General features: G+C 41.4%; 2 protein-coding genes across 6 annotated transcripts in view; one reads left to right on the forward strand and one right to left on the reverse strand.

Moving 5' to 3' along the window:
* PSMD10 (proteasome 26S subunit, non-ATPase 10) overlaps positions 1-26067 on the forward strand; it is a 46764-nt gene that overhangs the window by 3373 nt on the left and 17324 nt on the right. The gene's annotated exons all lie outside the window — the stretch shown is intronic.
* Positions 519-24425, reverse strand: VSIG1 (V-set and immunoglobulin domain containing 1). 3 transcript variants are annotated; one of them, XM_021406137.1, is made up of 9 exons: positions 24276-24424; positions 23435-23644; positions 19754-19914; positions 14552-14659; positions 8017-8215; positions 6284-6439; positions 5475-5594; positions 4666-4792; positions 519-3304 (listed from the first exon to the last, which is right to left on the reverse strand). In XM_021406137.1, exons 2-9 carry the CDS (start codon positions 23481-23483, stop codon positions 3121-3123), a joined length of 1104 nt encoding a protein of 367 aa, XP_021261812.1. In that variant the 5' UTR covers positions 23484-23644; positions 24276-24424; the 3' UTR covers positions 519-3120. The 3 variants fall into 3 exon arrangements, with proteins under 3 accessions (XP_021261812.1, XP_021261813.1, XP_021261814.1); XM_021406139.1 differs by having other exon boundaries at positions 3165-3304; positions 4679-4792; positions 24276-24425; XM_021406138.1 differs by lacking the exon at positions 14552-14659 and having other exon boundaries at positions 24276-24420.

The raw sequence follows: 26067 nt of genomic DNA on the forward strand, positions 1-26067 counted from the left end.
AATCCTTACTGCAAAATGAAAAAAACCTGGCTGGACAGCCGGGCTCAGAGAGTGGTGGTGAATGGAGTTAAATCCAGCTGGCCATGGTCATGAGTGGTGTTTCCCAGGGTCAGTACCGAGGCCGGCCCTGTTTAATATCCTTATTGATGATCCTGATGAGGGGATTGAGTGCACCACCAGTAAGTTTGTGGATGACACCAAACTGGGGGGGAAGTGTGGATCTGCCTGAGAGTAGGAAGGCTCTACAGCAGGATCTGGGCAGGCTGAGCGCTGGGCTGAGGCCAACTGTATGAGCTTTAAGAAGACCAAGTGCTGTGTCCTACACAACAATCCCATGCAATGCTACAGGCTTGGGGCAGAGTGGCTGGAAAGCTGCACACAGGGAAAGGATCTGGGCTTCAACATCCTCTTCTGACATTGGTAAGGTCCGTTGTAGCACTGGTGGGTGAGTTCTCCTTTCTGAACAGATCGTGCTGATGAAGTTCTATGAAATAAAAATACTGTCCTAAACAGCAATCTTTGGTGTTATAAAACTTTATTAAACTTACGTGTAACAAAACCAGTATTTTCTAAAATAGCTTTTGTGCATGGGACAAAATGAGCAAGTCAGCTGAAAGCCTGCCACCTCTTACGCAGTATGGAGATAGAAGGGGTTTTTTCAGCTGCAAGGAAGTGCTGAAACAGAAGATGATGACAGTTTCTGCAGTTTAACTGGTAGAGATTAAGTTAATGCAATCTATTTAGATAATCAAGACAGAAACTTAGATCCAAACAAATATCTTCACCAATTACTTACTCTAGCCTAGAAAGAAAAATGCAGGTTAAATTTCATTGAGAGTACCTACTGAGAGCAGTGGCAGAAGCTTGCCTTTACAGTAACCCCTGGCTCTGCAGGCCTTGCTGGAAGCAGAAACTTAACTGGGTAAATGTTGTTTCTTATGTGTTATGCAGATGCTGCTGAAAACTTGAATTGGAAGATACAATTCTGTGTTGGTCCTTAATCTTTATATAGAAAAGAAACGAAAAAACCACCCTAAAACTGCTACAGCTCTGTAGCTTTGTAAATCCACATCCCTGGATGATGATGGCTCGAATGTTGGCTTAGTACCTACTTCCCATATTAATGACCCCTGCTCCCTCAGGAGGAGATAAATGGTCAATGCAGGTAAGACTGCTGGAACATCTGAGGCAAATTCTGAAAGACTGTGCATCCTGCATAGCTCTGCAGGGTTTTTGAGCTGCATGCCGTGCATCAATATCTAATTTGGCTTGAGCTTTGTCAAAAGCATCCATGGAGAGCTACAAACCTGTTCTTCATTATCAATTATTTTACATGAGAGAACCTTCATAATGAGGACAAACATCTGTGAGAAGGCTCACAGAAACATTTCTGTATTAGGAAACCCCAAACAAATGTATTTATTATTTTCCTCATCCCCAGCAATCCGTTCTGCTTTTTTTCCGTTTGTTTCTTTGGGTTTTTGTTTTGTTGGATTGTTCTTAAACTATTACAAAGTGCTGGGTAGAAGTAAGGGAGGGATTATTTATCAAGAACTTGCATTCTTTGTTTTATATAAAAACATTAACATGACGTGAGCAGGTTCTATTTTTTAGCAAATGTGGTGGTCTAGGAACTTTGCATTAGTTGTATAACATAGCTGTACAACGTAATAACAAATTCACCAGAATAAGCCCCTGCCATACTCTAGTCAGTTATATGAGGAACACATGCAGAGAAATGTGTGGAGATAAGGAAAGATTAAAAACTGATGATGATGACCACATAATATATTCTCCCCCACCCCCCATACAATTACATTGGTGTAGCTGTGGAGACCTGAGATTTGTACGCCTTACTGTAAGAAAAATATAAGTGACACAATACAGGAGATTACTTTAGAACTAACACAACTAAAGATGTGTCATGAAGAGAGCTGCGTAGATTCGTCCATGAAAGGCAAGAGTGGAAAAAGGCCTAGGAGCACCAGAGAAGAAGCTATTTAAAGTTAATGCCAGCAGCATTAGTAGCATTAGCAGTAGTGGTCTCCCTTGGACCAATAATTCATTTGAATTATCTCATTAGGCAACATCATTGCTAAGAAATGGCACCCAAATGGCACTGCTGCTGTTACTGCTTGTGCTTAGTGACAGGTTGTTGCGTGCTTATGAAACTGTTTGGGTGTGAATCTAAAAAGTACTCATCGAGGCTCTGAAGCTAGATTGCATAGTTAGAGTTTGCAGATTTTGCTTAGTAAAATCTGTGATTTAATAAAAGAAATGCCTGATTAAGAAGAAGCATATATACAGGTTGTGACTTACTCTGGGTATTTTGGAGGGAAAGGAGTGCATAGATCTGCTGATAGAATGAGGCAGTGCTGGCACTAGTAAGGGTTTGACCCATGTTCTGTCACCAGCAGTTCTTAGCTAAAACTGTGTTACTAGAATGTTGTAAATGCTTTCTTCCTCTAAAATGAGGCTGAAGGCTGGAACGCATGCATCAAATCTCTTGCAAGCTACAAAACTATGTGGAAAGAACAATGAATACAGTTACGTTTTATGATTCTACCTGAATCTTGACTAGGACCTCAGGGCTTATGTGTTGGTGAAGGTACTTAGCTGTAGGAACTGCATTGAAAAATTTTAGCACAGTTGTATCTTTATATCATCTATTTTAAAGATGAATGTGTAATATTACTAACAGTTACAGGCTAGAACAGTCACCAAAGGATTTATGAATAGTAGATCCTATAAAAGTCTTAAATGCCCAAACATAGCAGATCCCTGAGTCAGACACGTTTCTCTGCAGTGCACAAGATTGAAAGCAGTGTCTCCAAAAATTGAGACCATTTTCTAATTAGCTTTGCAAACTAGGTTGGATGATTGCAGATGGTATTTTTTTCATACTTACATTTATGTATAACTAGATAATAAGTTAAATTTGGTTAACTTTAAAGGCCACATCTGCTATTCTCAAAGTGTGTCTGTACCATCCTTTTCAATCCAGCGGTTCACAATACAAATGAGTTTAGCCACAGTGCTGTGTTAATTCAGTGATGTTTTTTGTTGTTTTTCTTATAACGTGATCCAAAGCGAACGAGGAAAACTGTATTAAAATGAACTTCAGGCTGTTTCTTCTTTTTCCACTTCGTGCTTCTCATCATTTTCAGGTGTTTCAGACGCTGCTGCTTCATCAGCACTAGGTTGTTCGTTTGTCGCGTTGCTTGATAGAACTGTGGTTGCAGGTACATTTTCTTCATTAGGTACCTGAGCATACTCTGCATTGGATTCTTTCTGAGCCATTACTCTGCAGGAAGACAGGAGGAGGATTGAGATTTCATATACTGATGTCCCGCCTACACTAGAGTCTTTTGAAAGAATGAATCGTTGTAGCTTTTTCATCTTAACAGTAACTCCCGTATTATTATTACTCTTTCGTGAGAGCACCTGAGAAACTACAAAATCACTGCTAAGACAGGAAGATTGATAGTTCTAGTGATCTACATCACTAAGTAACCCTATTAGAAAAGAGATTTTAGTGTGTTTAAACGCCAGGTCGTGAAAGCAGAATGGGAAACTGAATGCTGTTGGACAGTGTCTGAGAAAGGACAGCAAAACGTGCTGGTTGGTGTGAGCTTTCAGGGAAATTGCATGCGGATCTGGTGTTCCATTGAAATACATAAAAGTAGGGTGCAATCAGAAAGGAGCTATGAAGAGACTGACATCCAGAAAAATATTTTTAGTAACATATGAATTCCATTTACCTCATCAAAACAATACAACTTCCAATATTTAAGTAGTTTCACATGTAAAAAATATTAGATAGTAGTGGATTAATTCCACATAGTAAGATTGATTAGGATCCAAGCACAAACCTAGATGTTAAAGCTGCATCAGTTCAAAGCAGAAGTGATGTACATGAATGAGGCCACTGGTCTGGATTAGCAACAGTCCCATCAGGAAGTCTGAGACCTCTGCTACAGGGCAGCGTCCAGATGGCAATCTTTCTAGGCTCAGCTGTGTGTATTTAGCATTTAACATCATGGGGCTAAATACAGCCTGTGTAGCATATGAAATTGTTACCCTGAAGATTTGGCAACTTAAGAGACAAATGAGTGACCTAAGCACAGAGGAAAAATCAGCTCCAGGGCAGGATCAAAATGGACATTCTGGGCACCATCCTGTTCCTAAACCTTTGTGTCTCCTTCCCTTTGAGTATCTCCTTAGAGCATCTTCAGCATGTGTCTCATAGCCCACTGTCATATCTAGTAACTAGTCAGTCTATTTGCTGAGGAAACCCTTAGCTGCTATTTCTTTCTTTATTTCATCCACCTGCCATTAACCACCACCATTAACTTTTACATTTTAAACACAATTTTTCCAACTTTTCCAACTTGTTTTGTTCGAAAACATCTGCATCACTATTTTAGGAATTGCTAAAAGGTAACTGCATGTAAACATAAGGAAGAGGGCAATGGTAACCTCTGTTACAAGAGCAAGAGCTTAGAAGTCACACACAAAGATAATCTTACTTTGGAAATCTTCTCGAGCATTGTATTATTTTCTTTTCTATAAATGTTTACAATATTTACATTTTACTTTAGCTCTGTTTTATCAACAGTACTTTACAGAAATAATTGTCATAAGATCAAGCAAGCAGATTCTTACTGCATTTCATTACTTGATGACTTCTTTTTCTTTGCCTTCTTGGTTAAGACCCAGACGATAGCGCAAATGACAACAGCTGCCAGAATTGCTCCAATTAATGCTCCAGCAACAATATTACTGTCAGAATCTAGGAGAGAGGAGAAGAACATTGTAAACAAAAAGAAAGATTACTTGAATTTTACAGCAAAATCTTATAGAAATTTAGTGGAGGAGCCTATAGCAGAAAGAAGGCACTCAGTCTGAAGAGCTAAAGACAAAAACATGTTTTTCTAGGAGACCAAAGATGCCCTAGGAAGGAGAGAACTGTGCTTTTATGACCTCCACTGCCTCTCTTCTTGGTAGTTAGCTCCCTACCCCCAACAAACCCCATGTTTATGACTGCGTAAGGGAGGTATTGGGCTGTTAACCTTTGCAGTAGTTTGAAAGCCTTTGCTCTTCGGTCTTTTCAAACAAATTCTGAAATGCAGGTTGCCTTTATCACTGTTGTTTATCTGAGATGTAAAATCCATGCTCTGATTGTTTGTGAGCCCTAAAAGCCTTCTATCTCCAGTGCAACTGCTAGCTCTGACTTGCCATTTTCATTTTATAGACCACTGAATGATTGAGCACCCATTTTGGGTACATGGTTACTTATACAACATAAATTTACTGTTACTGGTTACATGAAAAAACTGCACACAAACATGGCTGACCACTGCTCTCCAGTGTCCATGCTGTCTGTATTGCCAAAAATCTGCATTTTAAGGATATTACAGCATTTTTCTGCAGTGTATTATATATACATGATGCAAGGGATTACTTTCACTTACGCATTGAAGTTAGGTCGAGCTCACAAGTACTGTTCCCCATGATGTTGCTGGCTATGCATCGGTAATATCCTGTTTCAAAGGTAGTGAGATTCCCAATGTAAAGAATGCCCGTGTCTGGATCTGTGACAAAAAGTGAGCAGGTACAGATTACCATTCATATATACTTCAGAGGCAAATGATTATCTATAGCTGGTAATTCTGAGAGCTGTTAAGAGGTGAAGAACATCATTCATTCATTCATTCACTTTTTTAATAGTCTTTAAATCAAAAACTTATACCTTCCTTGAAAATTACTACAGTAGATTCTGTAGGAGTACATTAGAATGTGAGAAGTATGCCCCTACTCTGTAAATACATCTGTAATACTCCGTAAATACATAATATTGTCAGTATAATTTCATAAATGAAAAGATAATGGGTACTGAAGACTTTCAGGATTGAGTTCTTAGCAACTGAATGACAAATTGACTTATTTTGAGTATATGTTAATTCAGAATTCCAAGGGAAGGGAGATGTAACGGTATAAATATTTCTCCCATTTTAACAATTTAATGTAATGGTGTGGGTAACATTTTAAGATGCCACACATTTTTTATTAAAACAAATAGGAAAAAAAATAGAAAAAAAAAATAGGTCTTTGTGACAGCTATTGGTCAGTTTGAGCATGTGAAAATAGGAATTTGTGGTATTGAGCGTCACAAGAGAAGGTATGTTTCACTGCCCTATATGATACAAAATGTGTGCAGTCCTGGCTGATACTATGAAACTCCTACTCTTGAACACGGCGTGGTAGTCCTGTAGTTACGTACTGAACTGTTCAGTCACTGGGGTGAGGGTGTTCTCATCTACTTTGTACCAGCGGTAGGTGGGGTGAGGCAATCCTTGGTCGCACTTGCATAAGAGGTAGATTAGATGGCCTTTTTCAGGCGTTCCTTCTATCTTGCAGAGAGGCTTTGAAGGTTTGACTGTAAAATAACAAGGAGAATGACACATGAGTATAAGCCAGGGCTTTGGTTTCTACATCAAGGCCTGTTCCTGTGCTGCTGCAGTAAAGGATTTAACCCCAGTTACTGATTTCCACCTGAGAGCATAGACTTGTTTATGGATCTAGCCAAAAGATCTTCTATAAAGATTTGAGTAATACTAAATATATACACACAGCCTAGGATTATTATCTTGTCTTCCTTTTACATACTAAGTACTATTATGGAGGTGATGAAGACTGTCAGCTACTTATAATGAGTCAGCCACTATTCATCGTATAATTTTCTGCCACATAGCAGCATCATTTCCTGTAGGGCCACAGGAGATTTCCCATGAAAAAGGAGAGGGTCAAGCCTGATTCTTCAGTGTCTTGTGGTTGCAGAGGAAATAAATCGACTATAGTTTTGTGGGGGGAAAAAAAAAAAAAAGTCTGTTTTGATAGTGTTTTCTCACTTTATACACAAAAGATACTACTTTCACTTAGAGCTATGATTTTTCATTTCCTACATCTATACGTGCTGTTGTGGTTCTTTAGAGTGACATCAGTGGAACTATACAAGCAGTGAACACAACCAAATTTTATGTGCATAACTGAATTTTTGTGTGAATAGTACTGTTTCTTACTTAAGGGTTCTGAGATTTACTCTTTGGGGAATTCTAGATGAGAATTAGTACTTGGACTTTGAAAACATGACTGTCAGGGATTAGATTTACACATGTCTTTGTCTTATCCCTGGCAGGTAGGTAAATTATGTTGAAATTGCTTGCATAGAGCTTTGGTTTGTAACTGATCAGGTTTGAATTCTCAGTACAAAAGCAATGGTTAGATGGGGTTAGTACAAAATTTTATCTTACTAGGAAGGAAAATACCTAATTCCACTTCTTTTTCCATCTTCTGCCCTGCTTGCTCACAGCTGAACTGTTGTTTTCTTCAATTCAAAATAGATTTCATAATATTTCCATTCAGTGCATACTCTAGAGCTTCTGGAGGACAGGCTGGAGCAGAACCCTTGGGCAGTCCCACTGCCTCTCCCAGATGCACACAGGTCACCACAGCCATTAGGCCTCAGTCAAATGTCAGTCTTTGCTGGGCCTGGTTATGCTGAAAGCAATGGCTTGCCAGGGGAGTTGCCACTAGCAGCTAGAGGGGCTTTTCATTTTAATCAAACAGTATCCCTTCTTTTCTGGCATCAAAAATCTAGTGAAGTTGGGTAGTTCCAGCTACCTGTTAAAATTAGGTAGCTTTTGGGGAGGATGAATATAAAGGCTCCTTGTGGGAGAATGAGATTTTACTGTAAGCCAAGTAAACGTAGCCATGAGTGGTATCAGACGAGGTCTGCTCTGCCTGGAAGCTAGATGGCACCACAAGCTCTCTCTGCCTCCAAAGCCTTGAAGCAAAACTGCGTCAATACATAAATGAGCCCTTTTTCTGCATCGTGGGCCTTGTTTATCGCTGCTCTGTAATTCCTCCTGCTGCTGCGCATTTTGTGGCGTGAGCTCAGTTCTTGTAAAAAGGCAGGAAAGGTACAAGACAGCAGCACAGAGGAAAGTTACTTACCCAGCACATTGACAATCACCGATTTTTGACTCTGTCCAGCACCATCCTGGGGGCTGAAAACTTCACAGGTGTAGGAACCAGTGTCGGAGGGCTGCATGTTGGAGATTGTTATTGACGCATTCCCTGGACTTGTTGCAGCCGTGATCCTGTCCTTAAACTCTCCATAGGAATAAGACTGTCCTTCTGAGTAATAGTAGATCTGTGGTACAAAACAAGTTGTTAGTTTAATAACAAGAGATCTTACTGTGCCTTTGCTACTCATAACAGGATAGTGGTTGATTTTTCATTAAGTGAAGCAAGATGACCTCTTTCTTGCACCCCCCTCAGAGAAAGAGATAAAAACATGGTACATTTGAATATATGTTTCTAATGGTTTTTAGAGGGGCAAGCTTTTCAGGGATTTTTTTAGTCATGTAAATGATGTAAATGGACAGTAGCTAATTTTCTGTTTGTACTTAAGTCACAGGTTGTATGTTTGCAGGAACAAAGGTGAGATCATTGATCATCATATGACAAAGCTGTAAAAATGCAATGTTATGTGCAGTTAATAGTGGTGCTAATTGAAGCAGTGATCATTTGTGATATTATTAATAAGCAGCTTAGTAGAAGATTATGACAGGAACAGACCTGTCATTGCAAAAAGTGGCTACAGAGCTTTCCAAATACAGAAGCAAACAGAGAACTGAAGTGAATCCACTCAGCATAGGTCTAAGCAAACAAGATGCCTGATCTGTTTGCAGTAAATTTGAAAGCAATAAAAATGCGATACAAGAACACCAACACACCAACAGAATAACCACACATGCTATTAGAGCAACCATGCTGTTCTCCTTGTTTGTGTAATCAGGGTCAGAGCCAGTCTCGTGGCCTATCTTGTTGGGTTTTTCGAGTTTATACCATAGGTGGAAGTCAGGAATAGCTGCTGGCTTCAGTGCTTGAAGTGGTACCTATTTGAGATCAAGAATTTCCCCTTCTGCTAACCAGTACGAAACTTCTGCAGAATTGCAGGCACAGTAAAGAAAAATGCCTCTAGGGAATGGTACGTTTCCTCCCAAACTAAAATTTGCTGTTTAATGTTGACTGATTTCACAGACTTCAGTAGCATTAATTGCACTTAACAGCGCTGTGGGGATAAAATTGGCTTTGTAAGCTTGGAAGACCACATCTGTTGACTGAAAGGAGGGACAGTGTTCATTGTGGAGACTGATAGTTTGAGCCTTGGGCCTTGAGCCATGATACCTCATTTGCTGTGGAGTAAATATAATAGTTCTGAAGGAGTACATGCACTATCTCCCAATGAATTTGCCTGTGAAACTGAGATCTGAAAGAACAAAGATTGAGACTATGGAATTAATCGTTTTTCTCAGATGTTAGTAGTAGTACTGTATATAAGTGATAGTACTTGCGATAAGCCATATGCTTCCCAGTGCACAAACTTCATTGTCTACACACATTGAATGGTTCAAGGACTCACAGCCATTTTCTCACACCAGTAAGTAGTAATCACGCAGAATTACAAGTTGGTACCCAAATAGATATAACATTTGTCCTACTGTCAGTATTCCAAAATCAGCAGTGTAAATGTTCTTATTAAGTTGGACTGACAATATGTTTATCATGGAAATAGCTGGAAAACGCTTGTAGGAAAAAGTTTCACAAACTGGTGTAAAATGTCATTCCCACTTGAGTAGTATCAAAGTTCTTTTTTGTCAAAGCTTCCTGCCTGTAGGGACACGGTAAATCCCTAATCAAGAAGTGTGATTTGCTTTACTTTGCAGACCAACTGATTGCCTTTTGAATTAAGAATACTTACTTTTAATTCTATTTATCCACCCTGATACAGTGTTGACTAAAATCTTTAAGCAATGTTATCTGGAAACCTATATTAGCTTAAGGCAAGCTACACCCTAAAATTGCCAGAACATGGCTGGTGTATGCAATGATAAAGTTTTCAAATGAAGGTCAAAACCCAGACTGCGTAGGACCAGCAGCCCCAGTACTACAGCTTGGCCCCATCTCAAGTGCAATTTTGTCCACTTTCCAACAAGAGCTGATCTTTGCCAACCACAGGATTGCAAACACCAGGTACAATGGATGCAGGGCTCTAAATACCAAAGCTACACTACTATGTGCACTAACAAAATGTGGGACAGTGGGGTTGCAGGGAGGAAGGGTAAGAGTTCTAATGCTAGCACAGCACAAACTAGGTTAGAAAGTTTGCAAAACTGCTGGAGAGAATCTCCAGTTGCCATTTTTTGCATGCAGGGCCATCAGTTTTAAAACCAACGCCATGCTTTGCCAGAATCTAATGCAAAATTGAAGTCTGGATGAACACCCTCGTATTTCAGAAGGAAGGGCAGTGTTCAAAATTAGGAGTTTGCTTTAAACAAATCACTCATCAGAAACGGATCTACCTGTAATTAAAAAAAAGCCATTGGCCACACTTCTCTCCTCCTGTTTATCCTAATACAAGTAGCAACTGAGTGTTGTACACTGCTTGGTTCATGAGTTTGAAGTTACAAAGAACTGTGACTTCTAATCGGACTTCTGTTAAACTCTATAAAGCTCAGCAGTGATGGATTTTCATCTCCTCTCAATCAATGATGTGATGTCCATTTCAGCAGGGAAAGAGAAAGAGCTTCCATCAGCGTCACCCAGCTGTGAAACTAAGCTGTACAGTGACTTAAGTTTTGGGTGACTTGCAGCAGCTTGAGAGGAGAGGCAGGCCCATTATCTCCCTTCATAGGGCTTGGCTACTGAAAAAGGGGCTAAATTCTCTTCAGTCTCCCTCAGAGTGACTGGGATTTATGTGAAAGTAAACAGTAACAGAAGTAGCCCATTGCATGCTGGCTCAGCTACAGCACATGTTTCTGCTAAACAGGACTGGCACCTCGAGACTTAAATGCAGTCAAGGCATGCCAGTAAACACAGGAGCAAGTGCTGTGTGAGTGTGCTTTGCTTCATCTGAAGTCAGGGTGAATTATGTATCTAAGCCCCCATATAATATGCTGCAAAATTAATCCCGAGTGGTCTTTCTTCTTTTCTGAATGCACACAGAGAAAATATTTTGTGTACACTGTTAAATCCGAGGCAGGTGTCCACACAGTGGAGAATATTTGTTTTCTTCGTAGGTTTAGACCACATCATTCAGTTTTAGTGTTTTCTTAAACTATGAATATAAGCATAGTTGAACTTCATAGGGAAATGCACTCAGTTCCCCTGCAGGCTCCTGCCTATTCTCTATTCTTCTGCTCCTGTGTGATGCTTTTCTTAATAGCTCTGGAGTTTATTGCTTGAAGGAAGGTGGTAAGCACCAAAAAGGCCGAGTAATGTTGTGATTAATTACTGAGTGTGTATCTTGTCCCAGAGGTAAGATTGGATTGTGTACACAGGAAATTTCATTTAAGAGGAACATGCTTCAGTTAATTGGCTGTGAATGCATAGCCCATTTCAAACAATACACTCAAAATGGGTATCTCAAAACCTTGTATCAAAAGTTTTTATAGTGTTGTTTAGAAACCCATGTTTGTGCCTCTCAAAAAGCTGCAATAAAAAACTATAAAATTTATCGATTCCAATTCAAAAGTCAAAAACTTGTTTTTTGTTGAAGATACAGAAGACTTTTGTTTTTCTTTCTTTTTTTTGGACAACTGATGTCCCTTCTGACAAACACGTATCTCATTGACATTTCTTTCCATTTTACCTAAAATGTTCCTGAAAAGTCTGTTTGTGAGAAGTATAGTCAATGGTAGTCTTTTGCTGGAGGCCTTTTTGTATTGGTGTGGTATGTTTAAAGTCCAGCATCTTGAATGTAAAAGAAATACCAAGGAAATCTTCAGTATTCTCTGAAAAGAAATAAGCACTTTTTGTCCTCAGGCAAATCGTGGGCAGCTCTAGAGAAGTCGATGATTTACCAGAGCAAAAACAATATCGAGGATGTAGTAATGGTTCTTACTTCCAATTACCAGCCAGCTTGCTCATGCAAGTTTTTATATAATGATGCCTTTTCACATTTCATGGGAGCAGCTGCCTGGGATGACTAACCAAATAACTGACAAAAAAAGCGCCAAGATTATCGCTCCTAAAATTGTTGTCCCTAAGAACTCCACAGTCTGAAACTTCAGTTTCTGCAAAACAGCTGAGCAGTTGAAAAAATCTCCTTTATCTTACAAAGGACTGCAGTTTGTTCTGTAACTTGTGGGCCAGGCTTTGCCTACCACCACTAGTGTCAGCAGCCATCCTGCCTGGATTTCTAAGGCAATGGCTGTTACTTTGCATTTCTAGAGTTGCAGTCTCTGATACATCCAGGAGATGGGTTCAGGCTCATAGACTTCCAAGGCAGTTGAACTGTTTGTGTATCTGTTCAGGGAATGTGGAGGACAAAAAGAACAGGGAAGTGGGAATGGTCATGTTAGTTGGGAAGAAAATCATGGTAACCTTCATGCACTCCAGATGCTGGAGACAAGACAATTTGTGTCCCAAATACAGAAGGATCTGGTGCATGAACTCCTACATTATTTTCTTTTACTTTAGCCTGACCTGTGGGAAGGCTGTTCCCCTTCTTGTGTGATGGTGAAGAAAGTTCTTGCCTAAAGAGGAAGCAACTGGCAATGCTTATGCTGAGTTGCGGCTTTTCAAAAGCTACCAGATGTTTGGCAGAGAACAAGGAACCCACCTACAGGTTTTCTTTATACAGCTCCCCTAGAACAATCTTATTCCTTGGGGAGTGGAGAGCATGTGTGAAAAATCAGGCAGTAAATTAGAAAAAAACATGCTTCCATCTGCTTCCTCTCTCTTCTCAGGGCTGGACAAACAGATACTAGAGTCGTGTAAGTATGTCTTTCAAATATCTTTGGATGGACTAGTTCACAATTTCCAGGTCAATATTCCTTCCACCTCCCCATGTGCTTGTGCCCTTGCATCACAACTGCTGTTTTGCCTAGTACATCTGGATGTCAAATTTGTAAAAAGAGGTATGCTTGAAGATGCATTACAAAATGTCCCACTTAATCTCCACAGTAGCCTTGATTTCCTGACTGTGAGGCAGTCTGAGGACATGATGTCCATTCTAATACCTGTCTTCCCTCCCCCAGCCCCTTCTTGCTTTCTCCCACCAGTAGATGCAAAGCCGTAGCATCCTGTCCAATGATGTTTCCTTCGCCTGATGTATTTAGCATTTCATTCTGATTCACAGTCCTTGCCTGGAGAGATGTGAAGCTCAGGCACTGAGAGGCATTCAGGCCCTATCACTATGTTATACCATTTTCTGTTTGGAGGTTTCTCAAGCTACCATAAAAAGAGCCGTTGATCCTTTCTTACCAATAAATGCAGAGGGAGATGTTGACTTTACCAGTTAGATACCATCATCTCCCTGAATTCTGAGGACAGAATTTATGAAATAACAACATGGGAAAAAAGTGTATTCAGCAGTCCCTCAAGCATCTTACCATCTAATTAGAGAGCAAATGCTGCACACTGAAAGTGTTAATTAAAGCCTAAGGCTCAGGTTAGTAAGCAAACTGCAAGATAAGAAAGCAAATCCCCATGTACACACATTGGTTTCTTTGACATATGTCATGTGACTAAGTCTGGCCCCAAATGCCTTTTCTCATCCACAGCTTCTTTTTATATATTTGTATTGAAACTCTGATATTGCCCTTCTGCAGCAGGGGTATTCTGCCATATATTATTGGGAGTTTTGCACAAGTAATTAGGGATGACTAGAAGCCTCTTGTCGCAGCTGCACAGTGGTAGAAGAGTAAAGGAATGGAGTCAGAAGCCTTTAAAGAATTAATCTTTGAGCAGCTTTAACTGGCGCAAAATACTCTTGAGGATCATCTCTTTCATGGTCGCACAGTATCATTCTTGTGGCTGAACTATTAGTGAGAAATTCCTGCAGTGTATCAAGCACAAACATGCTTTCTTAGTGCATTTGGTGTAACTGCTCTTTGGCAGTTATTAAGACATCAATTTACTTTGGGTTGTACCCTGTGGGACAGGAATCCCACTCAGTCAAAGAGTTTGGAATGGATTAAGGCTGGGAGATGGCCAGCCAGTGGCTGGGAGGAAGCCACATCAGCAGGCAGCTTCGTGTTCCTCTCTGTACGTTATTTTTCAAGATGTTACTTTCTAGAAAGGGGATATCCAGGATGAATGGGTTTTTTTGTTATGCAAATACATAGCTCCAAATCTGGGCTATTCAGACTTGCTCACATTCAACCCAGATGCTCCTGGTGTGTGGACATGCCATCAAGATACCCTTTGGATAGAGTATTCCTGAAGGATCGTGTACAAATTCAGCCACCTAGAATAGCTAGAGGAAAAAAATCCAAAAGAATTTTGATAGAGGGAAATGCACTAAAACATAGCGTGAGTTAAAAATTTGGAATGATGCGTCTGATTCAACTCATCTCAGTCATGTGCTGGTTTTAGGATTTTAATCTAGAGCACGATTACAAGTTTTTATAGCAGTGTAAATCTAGCAGAAGCTATTTAGATTTTTTTTTCCTTAAGATTGTGGGGATTTTTTTCTTACCTTGTATCTCCAGCTACATCTTCCCCGCGCATCTGTCACATACACCATCTTTTGACATTGACTGATTGATTTTTCATCCATACTCAGAATACCGTGACACGGGGAAGGCTGTATTTGAGCAAAAATGGGCTGGTCTGAGAGTTAAATGAGACTGTAAGAGTTCCCCCGAAGCGTAAGCACCTGGTTTCTGCACAGCCCCCAGAAGGCAGTGGTGCCCCTCACAAGGGCAGGGTGCCCTCAGGAGCAGATTGGGATGCAACACCATCCTATTTCCGAGTTTTACCTAAAATTGGGCAAAATAAGACTGCAGTCTAATATTTGCTCCAAACAAATGGATTGCAACCTGATTATTTTCCACTTATTTCCACTTTCTGTTTTGTTCTGTTGCCCGCTTCAGAGGATCAGTTCATTCACCCCAGCACCAGGGAGAACCACAGTGATCCCAGTGACATGCAGGGATCCGCTCTGACTGCTCGGACACTGACAAGGGGTCTTTGTTCCCCTTTCCACAGTTAACTGAAGCCGTGCCTCTTACAAATAACAGTCATTGATTTTCTTTACTCCTCTAGCTAAGTTAACATTTCCATCAGTACTACTGCAGTGAGCATATCTTGGGCAGCCACACAGCACCTGTGATAATTCCACTTTGACCGTGGGTGGCCTGGGCTGGAGGTTCAAGGTGGGAGCTGGTTGGGTTCAGGAGTTATATTTAGGTTTGCAAGGCTGCAGCCTCGCCTATGCAGAGTCAACAGTCTTCAATCTTTCAAACATTTATTTAGCTGCTTTACACCAAGGCCAGCTGAGTGACTCAGAGCATAAAATGAAGCACAGATGCCAACCTTAGCAGGAGCTGAGACCCCACCACAGGAAGCAGGCCAGGCTGTGGTGCATGCTGTTACCCTGGGTGAGCTGAACAAGGAGCTTTTGCTTCAGGTTGTCCACAGGTCAGGCAGGGAGAGTTCGGTATTTGGAAAGCTCAAGATCCTTGGCTGGGTACTCTTATTTAAAAATTAAATTCATTATTAAAAAGACATATTGCTAAGGTGTAAATGGCAAGAAAAAGAAGTTAAAAATACACGTGGCATCCTATTTTCCATTAGTTGATATTTACATTATTCAGCTTCTCCCCTGGAGAAACTTCTCAGGCTAAGAGCAGAATTAGGCTCCAATGAGCAGAAAGATTTCTGTTCACACACTAAATATAGCTGCACTGTCTTAAAACCAGCACAGTGAACACCTGCCATTCCCCTGCTTGCTGCCTCCCTTCTCACCATGCCGTCTGTTTGCGGTATCTCATCCTCTCACGTGTAACTGCCACAGCTTTTAGCTGCTGAGCACCTGTGCCAGCATCATGTTAGGTGGGCAAAGGGAGCAGGAAGTGCAAACACCACAACAAACAGCAAAGCACACCAGCCAGCTTTGTAGAGCAAGTGCTGGGAAGCACCAGGTCTGTGAGCTAATGAGCAGCACTGCCTTGTCTTCAAGCAAGGTAAAATCTGCTGCTGAATACTCTCTTGCATTATGTTAACACTGGCATCAGTCCTCACACTGATCTTATTCATCCCATTTGAGGCAGAACTGTACCTGAGCTTACATATCTCAGCACACTGCAAAATCTATAACATGGCAGTGCTAAATACTAACACTCCTTTTAAAAAGGATACCTGTGGGCTTGGTACTTGTATCCTAAAATTGAAGGCTTTAAGGCTCACCTTCATTGACGTTACAAGCCAAAAGCATCTCAATGACATAAATTTGCCTTAATTAATCCTAACATTCTACAGACTTTGATCTATTATGCACTGCCGCTGTAGAGAGAAATAGTCATATTCCCAATGATGTAAAAAAACATTATTTATAGGAATGAAGATTTCTTTTCCTTATATTTCTTAAGAAAAATGCCTCCCTCCCCATTAATTCTTTTTATACCAGTCATGTGAATAGTGGAGTCATCAAGACAGCTAACATTTAGTAAGATGTTGGGAATATTTAGAATTGTAGGAGGTGGGACAAGGAGTATTTTCTGTAGGTTTTTTTTTTTTTAATATTTGTAACTTTCCTATCTTTAAAATATTTGGCAGAAATTCTCGATTGTAAAAAATGGAAATTGGAAATGTTATCCATTGTTGTTGAGAAAATGGCAAATTTTTAATGCAAATGGAATTTTCAACAAACTTTTCAGGGAAAAATGGATGCTATTTGTAAGGAAGTGTTTATTTATTTATTGCTGACATTTTAGAATAATCTTGATGGTATTATCCAAATTAAAATGCAAGCTACTATGCTGGTAGACTACAGAGCCAGCGTGTTTAATTCAGTAGTTTTGGTCAGCTCACCAGTATACTGAATATATTTTTAACTTGCATTGTAGTATTCTTTAAACAATGTAAGGCAAAAGTGGCAATCTGTCCTATTGCCGTGCATATATTTCCTACTTGAAACAAGCCACGAAATTTAACTTCAGCTGCATGCTAAGCAGCCAGGGCAAAGCCAGTTTTGTAGAAACAGATTCTTTTTTCATTTCCCTCATTGGGTATACTCCACAAGCAGTCACAATCCTTTCTGACCAGTGTTTGTATTAACATGATGAATTTCAGTGTGAATAAAGTTGAAAGTGCAAAGGCATTACCACGTTCTTGTGAAAAGATACAGGACCCAAGGGCTGAGCGGGTTGCTCAGAGCACTGCGCAGTGAGCAGCGCCCAGTCCTGCAGCTCTGCACACACCTGCACCCTCTGGGCACAGCAGCAGGCCCCGGGCAGTGAGAGGCTTCCTCAGTGCCTTGCTGAGCGCGTGGGCTGAGAATGGGCGCTGCAGGGAGTGGATGGTTTGCCTCTGTTTTTGTGGAGAATGGGGTTAGCTACTAACCCGCTGCCTTTCCAGACTGTATCGACTTTATTTAATGAAAATGCAGATCATCTGTTACCAACGCACGTGTACTGCAGTGCGAAAGTGAATTTACTATGAAATTCATTTCAAACAGGGAGAAAAACAGATATAGTTTTTCCCAGTAGTGATTCTTAAGCCCTTATAGGCTCAGCTTTCCCACTGACTTCAGTGGGAGCCGCTAAAACTGGGAGCGAGTGCTGCAGAGATTGACCCACAAGGTTTCCCTGACAGTAGCCTCACATCAGTTAATCCTTGTTGAGCATATTCTGAACCACCCACAGTATTTTGTGATTACATTCTGCAGAAGATATTTCCTCATTGTTGGCTGTAGTTTACAAATGGTTTTCCCCTCCTGGGTCTCTTGACACTGTCTTTTATGCTCCCTCTGAAATATTTTGACTACAGCATGCTCTTTTTTCTCCGTTGTGACCAGAACATGTATTTCATTTTTTGTCTTGCAATAGAGAAAATTCAATGCAAGTAAAACACAAAGACTCAAACTGATTGTGGAGAATATGAGCTCGATCCTACCTTGGTGCTGTACTTCCCTGAACCTACTCTCCTGAACAAGTGATTGAAGTTTACGATGCAACGTACTGGTCGAAATTATAATGTATTACTCTATGTATAACTTACTTGGGAAACTTGAAGCTACCACCATCTCATGAATAATTCTTTATTGAAGAAAACAGTTCTGACTTGAAAAAAGTAAATGATGAGTAACAGCTATTCATACAATTAGTCAGGGAAGGTGTGAATGCATCTGTCTGGCATTTAGCTAGAGTCAGGATTTGGGATGGGCTCACTGCTTGTACTTATCAGTGGTACAGTCTTTATCTATGGCGATGATATACTGCAGGAGGGTAAGCAGTTCCCTTGTCTTATGTTAAATTGCTATTTCTGGCTGTTGCTGTTCAGTACTGTACATTCTGCAAATTACAAAAAGTCTAATTCTGCTATGACCGATAAACTGAATAGAAGGTACAACTATCAGCAGTGGCAAATCTCCGAACATAATATTATTAAGTAACTATTAAACATAACAGGAATACCATCAATGTGGACTGTGCCAGTCTTCTAAGTCAACTTTATATCAGCTGTCAGGCGTAACACCAACCAGTACTGAAATTTTAGTAAGGAAGTGTTACCAATAAGATGAGTACAATGGGAGAGAAAAGGAACTAATTGTCTAAAAGGCACAAGCCTGACACGAGGGCGTGGGGAAAGTCACGGTCTTGAAGGATGCAGTAACACTTCTGTAGGCATTTCTGCCTATCAGGGAAAGTGTTGCTGAGAGCTCAGCACCTTCCTAGGTGAGCTAAAGGGAACTCACAGCCTGCATGCTGTGCTGTGAGTGAGATTCATGGATTCGTTTCCCAACAAAACATTGGGTTTAGTGATAGCTCTTGAACTCTTGGCACTGTTGTGGCTTATAAGAAATCACCCCCCACTGGCTCCTTCCAGGCAGACCAGGCTGCTCTGCAAGGCCTTCATAGCCACATGGGAGGCTCAGGCAGTGGTTTAAGCATGGAGCTGTCTAGTTCATGGTGTCCCTCGCTGTTCTGGTGCCGTCTGCATGCTAACACTTCCTCCTACCATGCTGCAGGGGAATACTTCTCAGCTCTGCTGTCTCTTGGGGCCTCAGGCAGGGCAGGAGCCTTTGATCTGTGATTGTTATGCTACCACAATGACACTCGTGGGATCCTGCAGAAAACTAACACAAGCTTGATGTGGCAGATCTCCTGCTAGCACAAATTCCTATGGAATCCTGCCAAGCTACGACCGCTTGCATTGCACCAATAGTCTGCTGTTTGGCACCGCTCCATGCAGAGCCGCCTGGCAGTGGCAGTGGTGGCTGAGCCAGGAGCTTGTATCTGACCCTTGGTTGGGGAATGCATTGTCACAGACGAGGGTGTCTCACTAGGAAAACAACCCTCACAATAGAAGGAAATATCTGCCAGACAAGAGAAAAGGGAGCTGGCCCAGGGCAGGATTGCTTGTGTGATTGGACACCTGGACTTGGCTCCCCATCCCGGTGACTGTGGCTTGGAGCAAAGCGTTCAACATTCGAGTCCCTTTGGCACCTTCTCATAAGTTTCTGCAGGAGCTCAGGCAGCCGGTAGGAGCTGGGAGCCTAGGCTGACGTGGTACATCTCCCCTAAATTTCATTGCAGCTCAATCTTAAATGCAGGAACATGGATGTTACCTGCCTCCTGGGTCTTCAGAGAAGGTAACAGCACAAAATGTAATAATTCCTTAAGAACTACGGATATCTGAAACATATTTTTATACTAGTAATAAACAAATATCTTACAGTGTGCAGTTGGCTCTCTTTGGCACTGTAAAAGCTCCACTGGATGAAGAAGTTTCCCAGCGGCTGAGAACTCGTGTACGTGCAGAGGAGGGTTGCATTCCCACCGGTCTTGACGTTCACTGTCTTCTCAGGAACAGTCACCACAACTCCGCAGACGTGACCTGTGGGCAGCAAGCACATGAGCAGAGAGCAGCGGGGCAGCCTGGGCACCGCATGGAGGGCCCCACTCTGCCAAAAGAACCTGGAGGTGTCTGTCACTCTGCTTTTAGTACAGCTTTCCTTGGGCTTGCTGGGCAAATACTAGTGATAACAAGTCCCCTTAAAACAAATATTGTTCTGGCAAAGCACAATTCCCGAAAGCAGGCTTGCTTCCACCTGCATAGACTTGTCTTCTCACTGGCAGCCTCCCTGCACTCAGTGCTCTCCTGAACTTGACACTCTCGTTTACAGCTGTCCCTAGGCCCCCTGTACACCTTTCTTGCTTTCTTTTTTGCACTTATTCCTCAGATATCTGATCTTTATCCACGGTTCACCATCTGCTGCCTTCTTCTTGTATTCTTACATTGACTCTGACTCAGTGGCACTGTGGAGTTCCCCCAGGCTGGAGCCCAGCAGCTTTCCTCTATTTTCCTTTTGCTATTTATTTTGAATCATAGAATCATTAAAGTTGGAAAAGACCACTAAGATCATCTAGTCCAACCATCAACCCATCCCCACATGCCCACTAACCATGTGCCTCAGTGCCACATCGACTCTTTTCTTGATCACCACCAGGCATGGCGACTCCACGACCTCCCTGGGCAGCCTGTGCCAATTCTTCTCTTTCTGAGAAGAATTTTTTCCTAATATCCAACCTGAACCTCCCCTGGTGTAAGTTAAGGCCATTACTTCTCATCCTATCACTGTTGCCTGGGATAACAGGCTGACCTCCACCTCACCACAACCTCCTTTGCTTTTGTTTAGGTTTCTTATGGCTTCCTTGCAGAAGCTCTTTGTTTTCCAGTGTCTTCGCATTGCAAATTTCAAACTGAGCTTTCTGGAAATGCTTTTATAATGTGAGTTGTGAAAAATTCTCTGGTAACCTGATCAACCCTTTCTGTCATGCTCCAAACAGAAAAGGAGCAAACATAATTGATGAACTCTTTTTTGTAATGTTCTGATCAGTCTTGGCTACAGGGCCATGTTAATGAAAGGAATTGAGTGATGTCCTACAGTATTTATCTGTTTCTGTCCTCTGTTCAAGTTACTAGAAGTGGTGGCATATGGCAACTTAGCTAGAGCTGTCAGTTAAAATTAAAGTCTGAATGTTAGGGCTTTGCTACATGGCTGAGTCCAGTTTTAGGCTACTGTCTAGAGATTCTGAAGGAGAATATGTTCTGGACATGGTGGAAAATATATGTCTTTGGAGCTTCCCCTGGTAAAATGAGCAAGGTCGGAAATTTATTTTGGTTAATTTTCGTGTAGGTATATTGCGTGTCAGTGATAAAGGCAAAACATACAAAATATTTGTCTCTTAATGGAATATCTGTGCATTTTATGTTAGGGTGCTGCTTTTGAGAGTTTAATCAGAACCTTCAGCAACAACAAAAGAATTTTTTACTCAAATTATCACCCATATGAGAGAAAACAGTTTAAGAAAGGAAATTTTTTTTGCATTTTTAACCACATAAATATTGCAGATTCATCAGCTCCTGCAATATGGAAGCCTATCTCAACCTAGAGTCTAAACTCTTCTGGTTTGATTTTGTTTGCTAGCTCGAGCATTAAAAGCTCACTGGAAAGAAGAAGTTAGTAATCTACTTTCCATGTCAGTGGTGGCAAGGAGGAGATCTAGCAGGCTTAAACTGCAGCAACATTTACATTATATACAAAGGCAGCCTCACAGGAATGGTTGCAGACTGACTTAAATCAGAGTGGATCCTGCCTTGGTGAAGGAGGGGATCCCAGTGCTGTCTACAAATCCTGGTTGTGATTTGAGTTCACAATAGCTTAATCCTTACTATAATCTAATGTGAAAGCCATGCAGTATTATTTTAGATGTCTCAGCTCATTGATCTCGACTTTAACAATTAGAGTTGCATGGAAGATAATGGTTTCCTGCCACAATAATGCTTCCAGGTGCATGCATTTATTTTCTGTTCTTCATTGAAAAAAAGGTGTAGTCTTTCAACACAACAGCGTTCTACTGAAAACATCAATTTTCCAGTCATCTGCCTTTATCACTCTCTATTTCTGGAATCTGGAGCACTACAGAGCCTGGATATTTTCCAGGAGAAGTTAGCAGAAGTGACTCCAGATTCCTTAAGTGATTCCAGCTTCCATAAAGCTGCATGTTTTGAATAAACACATACAGCTTGCTTAGTTCTAGTGAACATATAAGGCCAAAACCAATAAAACTTTCTTTCTCCAGCAAGGTTGTTAAACGCCACTACTAATTCTAAGATGGTGCTTTTGACTGAAAATGGAGCAAACTGGACCAGCCCAGCCTGTTCTACATCACGGAAGTTAATTTAAGAGTTTGGCTTTGTGTTTAATCCACTGTTTCAAATTTATAATCCCATTTCATATATGAAATGCCTTTTGACTGCAATGAAAAAAGGGCATGAATAAGAAGTTACACATTACAAAAGGCTAGTGTGAGCAGGGCATACCTTATTGTTAAGAATAGCTGGTCTGCGTCTTTTCCTCAACATTACTGTGAGAGCATTTCCTTGTTACAGAAGAGTGGCTGCAGTTAATTGAGAATCATGCACTTTCATTGCAGTCCCTTGCATTTCTTAGTGTTAACAAAGCAAACACCGGATTGCTGATCTTTCACTGGCTGCTGCAGAAACCTGCAGTCAGTGATTCCCCTTGACACAGCCACTCTGTTAGTCTTAAATCCAAACCCTTGAAATTAGAGGACATTGTCTGGCAAAGCATTTGTACTAGCGCTGAATTTCCTTTCGTTCTAAGGCAAAAATCAGTGGAGTTTGTGTGTGAGAGAGATAACATTGAAGCACCAGGAGCAACTATTTAAAATATTTATTTGGCTTCCAAATAGACAATTCCATCTTGAAAAGAAAACATGGACACTAACTTCCAATTTCTTTAGTGAAATTGGAGGCTGTTCATCTCTGTGGAGCATTAGATTTAAAATGTCCACCTCTGTATATATTAAAAATAGAGCTTAGCACAATACATCATCCTTGAAACAGTAATAAAATATTTTATCTGTACCATATAATTCCTAGATTCCACCAAGTATTACATCCTCACTTCATGGAATTCCAAAGGACTACTTGCATGCTTAAGTTAAGCATCCCCCAAAAAGTTTTAAACGGGGTGGATGCAAGGCATCATTTCCCAGGATATTGTGAAGGGGAGACAAAAGGCGAATGTGAGAAATCCAACCCCAAAGGATCCCAGTGCTCTGTGTGTGAGCCATTTGCCTCTTCTTGGCTCTAAAGCAAAGCATTAGTTTACCAAAGCTGAAATTCTGTTCTTGAGCAAAAAAGTATTACCAGTCAGGGGTCAGCCTGCTGATTCCCACAAAATGGCATGTCAGCGTAGCCAGGATTTTCATTCCATATAGAAATAAATCCTGAATGTTCTCCCTGTTTGCCAGTCAGGGTCACCTGCTGTCTTATTTCAGCAAGTTCCTTTACTTCAGTGTTACTCCAGTCAGTTTGTTGTTCTTACCTGCAAGAGTGGCTAGAATTGGAAGTATCTTCAGTATCGTTGGAAACATCTTCTTGACGTTTGGAGAGAAAAGAGACCAGTTGAGCTTCTGGCTTCGACTAAAACTCAACTGTTTTTTTTCAAGTGGCTTTTTGTTTTTCTTATCAGCCGTGTATCAGCACGTCAGCAAGCTTTTTCATTCTCCTTTATCGCGTGTGTGCCTTTCTCCGACTAGTGGTGTGATTGTTCAGTTGAAACCATTTTGTGGGGTGAGAGCAAATTAGTGTTTTGTTAATAATAAACCTTTGAATCCGAGAAGCCCCGATGCTCCCACCTATACCAAGGCCAGCAGTATTTGCCCTCGTAAGTCCTCCCACTGAGCACAACAAAAGTATTTGTAGAGCTACATCTGATTACCAGCATTACCAGTGGTCAGTCTGATTACCGGCATTGGAGTCATGCCTTGAGTATGAGTATGGAATAATCTTTATTTCCTGTTAATTCTATCACATATTATTTTTAAATGGGTGTCTGAAGATAATACTTTGTTAGTATATTTCAATTTTTAAAAATATTTCTCATACAGTTTCATACAGAATGATTACATTGGACTTTCGATTGCCTTGAAATTTCTGTACTGAATTCACCAAAAAGATAACACACCAAAATAAAGCTAAAGCAAAACACAGTTTATCTTCTAAACAGGAAATACAGTCGGTTTCAACTAGTTTTAATCCTTGAAGTTGAATGCTACTAATACAAATTACAAAGAGAATATATTGATTTTTATTTAAATCTTAATATCTGATATATGTAGTGAAAAAGCAGTGGATGAAGGTTAGAACTAACTACAGTCACTTACAGTAGATTCGTTTGCCCTTGGTGAATGCAGAATACTTTGTCCAGTTCTCTGAAGCTCGTGAGGAATACAGGGTGCTCTGCTGCTTGGAGAAGGCAGCTCTGCTTTCTCCATTCCATCTCCTTTGACTGAAGCTGATTCAAAGCCTGGAGCTGAGATGGGTGTAGTTGGTCGTGCATGTGCAGCCACGTGGTAGTAGCTGAAGACATAACAGAGGGCAGCATTGCCTTTCAGATGTGTTCCTGTACCTGTATGACCAAGACAATGAAGATGGTCTGAGACTTATTTCTGTGCTTGGTGAAAACATGGGCCAACCTTTCTGTGGCAGGGACCATGCTGCAGAAGGGAGTGCCCCTATGCCACATGTGGCTCAGGCTCTGGATGTGTACAGTGGGATGGTTGGGTATTTCCAGACTCACCCTCATCTCTGATGCCATGTGATGTGGTGGTAGGTTCTTCATGATAGAAGTAGTGAGTTGCTTATTGGGACAGTTATCATTGGGCTTATGGAATTAGGTGAATTTTATTCTTCCTAGTATTTCTGTGGATGGTAGATTCCTGAATAACTCTGTGTAGATGTCAGGGTTTGATTGTATTTTTATATAAACCACCTCAAGGAGTTTCATGAAAGATGCCTTTTCCTTAGTTCTAACTGACAGAGCTTCTCACAGTGTTCCCACAGGATAGGCAGCGCTTGCTAGTTAGTGACAAGGAGGATAGGACTTGGAACAGATCCGTGTCTCACCATGGATGCACAGGAGACATGGTGTCCAGAGAGGAATATGTACATTCAAAACCTGAATATCAAATTCAGCTTTCTTCCAAATGTGAGCAGTGTTTAGACTGACCTGTGAGGAAGTATGAAGGGATCCCAAATGCGCCTGGGGTTCTCACTTACCAGGTTACCCAGCATCAGGCTGAAATGGGAGCTGCTGCTGTCTTCTAGTCAGTGAGCCACAGAAACTGGCTGTGAGCATGGCCACATTTCAGTGACAGCCTGCGGCAACTCCGTAGTATGCACAAGCTCTCACTAGACAGAGCATCAATCCTTTGCAAAACCAGCAGTTTTTAAGAAGGTGCACAGAATGTTGCCACCCAGTGCAGGTCAGCACACGCTTGCATGCTCTTGTGCCTTTACCGCAATGTCAGCATGTCCTCTGGTTCCCCCTCATTTATCAACGCTGTCCTTTCTTGTGCTTCAAGTACTTTCAGCTAATATATATTTGCTCCCTGTTAAGCTCGTTTTTTGTGAATTAAATCTCTGGAAGATGCCAACTACATTCCTAGAGGGTGACATGCTCGGTTTGACCAGAGGCCGGGAGCACACTGTCTGCACTGCTACATGCCCAGCACGGGCACACACGGGCTGTGGGGCCGGGATGGCCACTTCTGGAGTAGTGCACCTCCTAGTGAATGAGTACAGCCATCCACCCTGATTTACAGAGGATGCTGAACACCGGTGGCATTCACTTTTGGCAGGTAGCAGCCTGGGGCTCATTTCACACGTCAGGCTGGAATTGTGTATCTTCACGCGCATTGTGCAAGCAGCCCGGGGTTATGCTGCTGTGGGGGGAGCAAGAGGGGCCTGCTGGCTGCTGCTTGCTTCTGGCTCAGTGCTGCCGGAGAAGTGCTGCCTGCCCAAATGCCACCTTAGGAGAAGATCAGAAAGCAAAATCGGCTTTGGTCTGATTGTGGCTGAAGTGACAGGGGATGATGTGGAAGCTTTTGTCACGCCACAGGTCCTCAGCCCAGAGCACGGCAGCAGCAGTCACTTTGCCACAGGTGGAGCAAAGGC

Source organism: Numida meleagris, chromosome 8 (assembly GCF_002078875.1).
Source record: "Numida meleagris isolate 19003 breed g44 Domestic line chromosome 8, NumMel1.0, whole genome shotgun sequence".
NCBI classification, from domain to species: Eukaryota; Metazoa; Chordata; class Aves; order Galliformes; family Numididae; genus Numida; species Numida meleagris.

Excerpts from the sequence above, each read along its gene's own strand:
- VSIG1 (XM_021406137.1), bottom strand. The coding sequence starts at position 23,483 with ATGTTTCCAACGATACTGAAGATACTTCCAATTCTAGCCACTCTTGCA. Across the intron at positions 6,440-8,016 it reads GGTGATTGTCAATGTGCTGG|TCAAACCTTCAAAGCCTCTC; the intron begins GTAAGTAACTTT and ends GTTATTTTACAG. Across the intron at positions 4,793-5,474 it reads GCTCGACCTAACTTCAATGC|ATTCTGACAGTAATATTGTT; the intron begins GTAAGTGAAAGT and ends CCTCTCTCCTAG.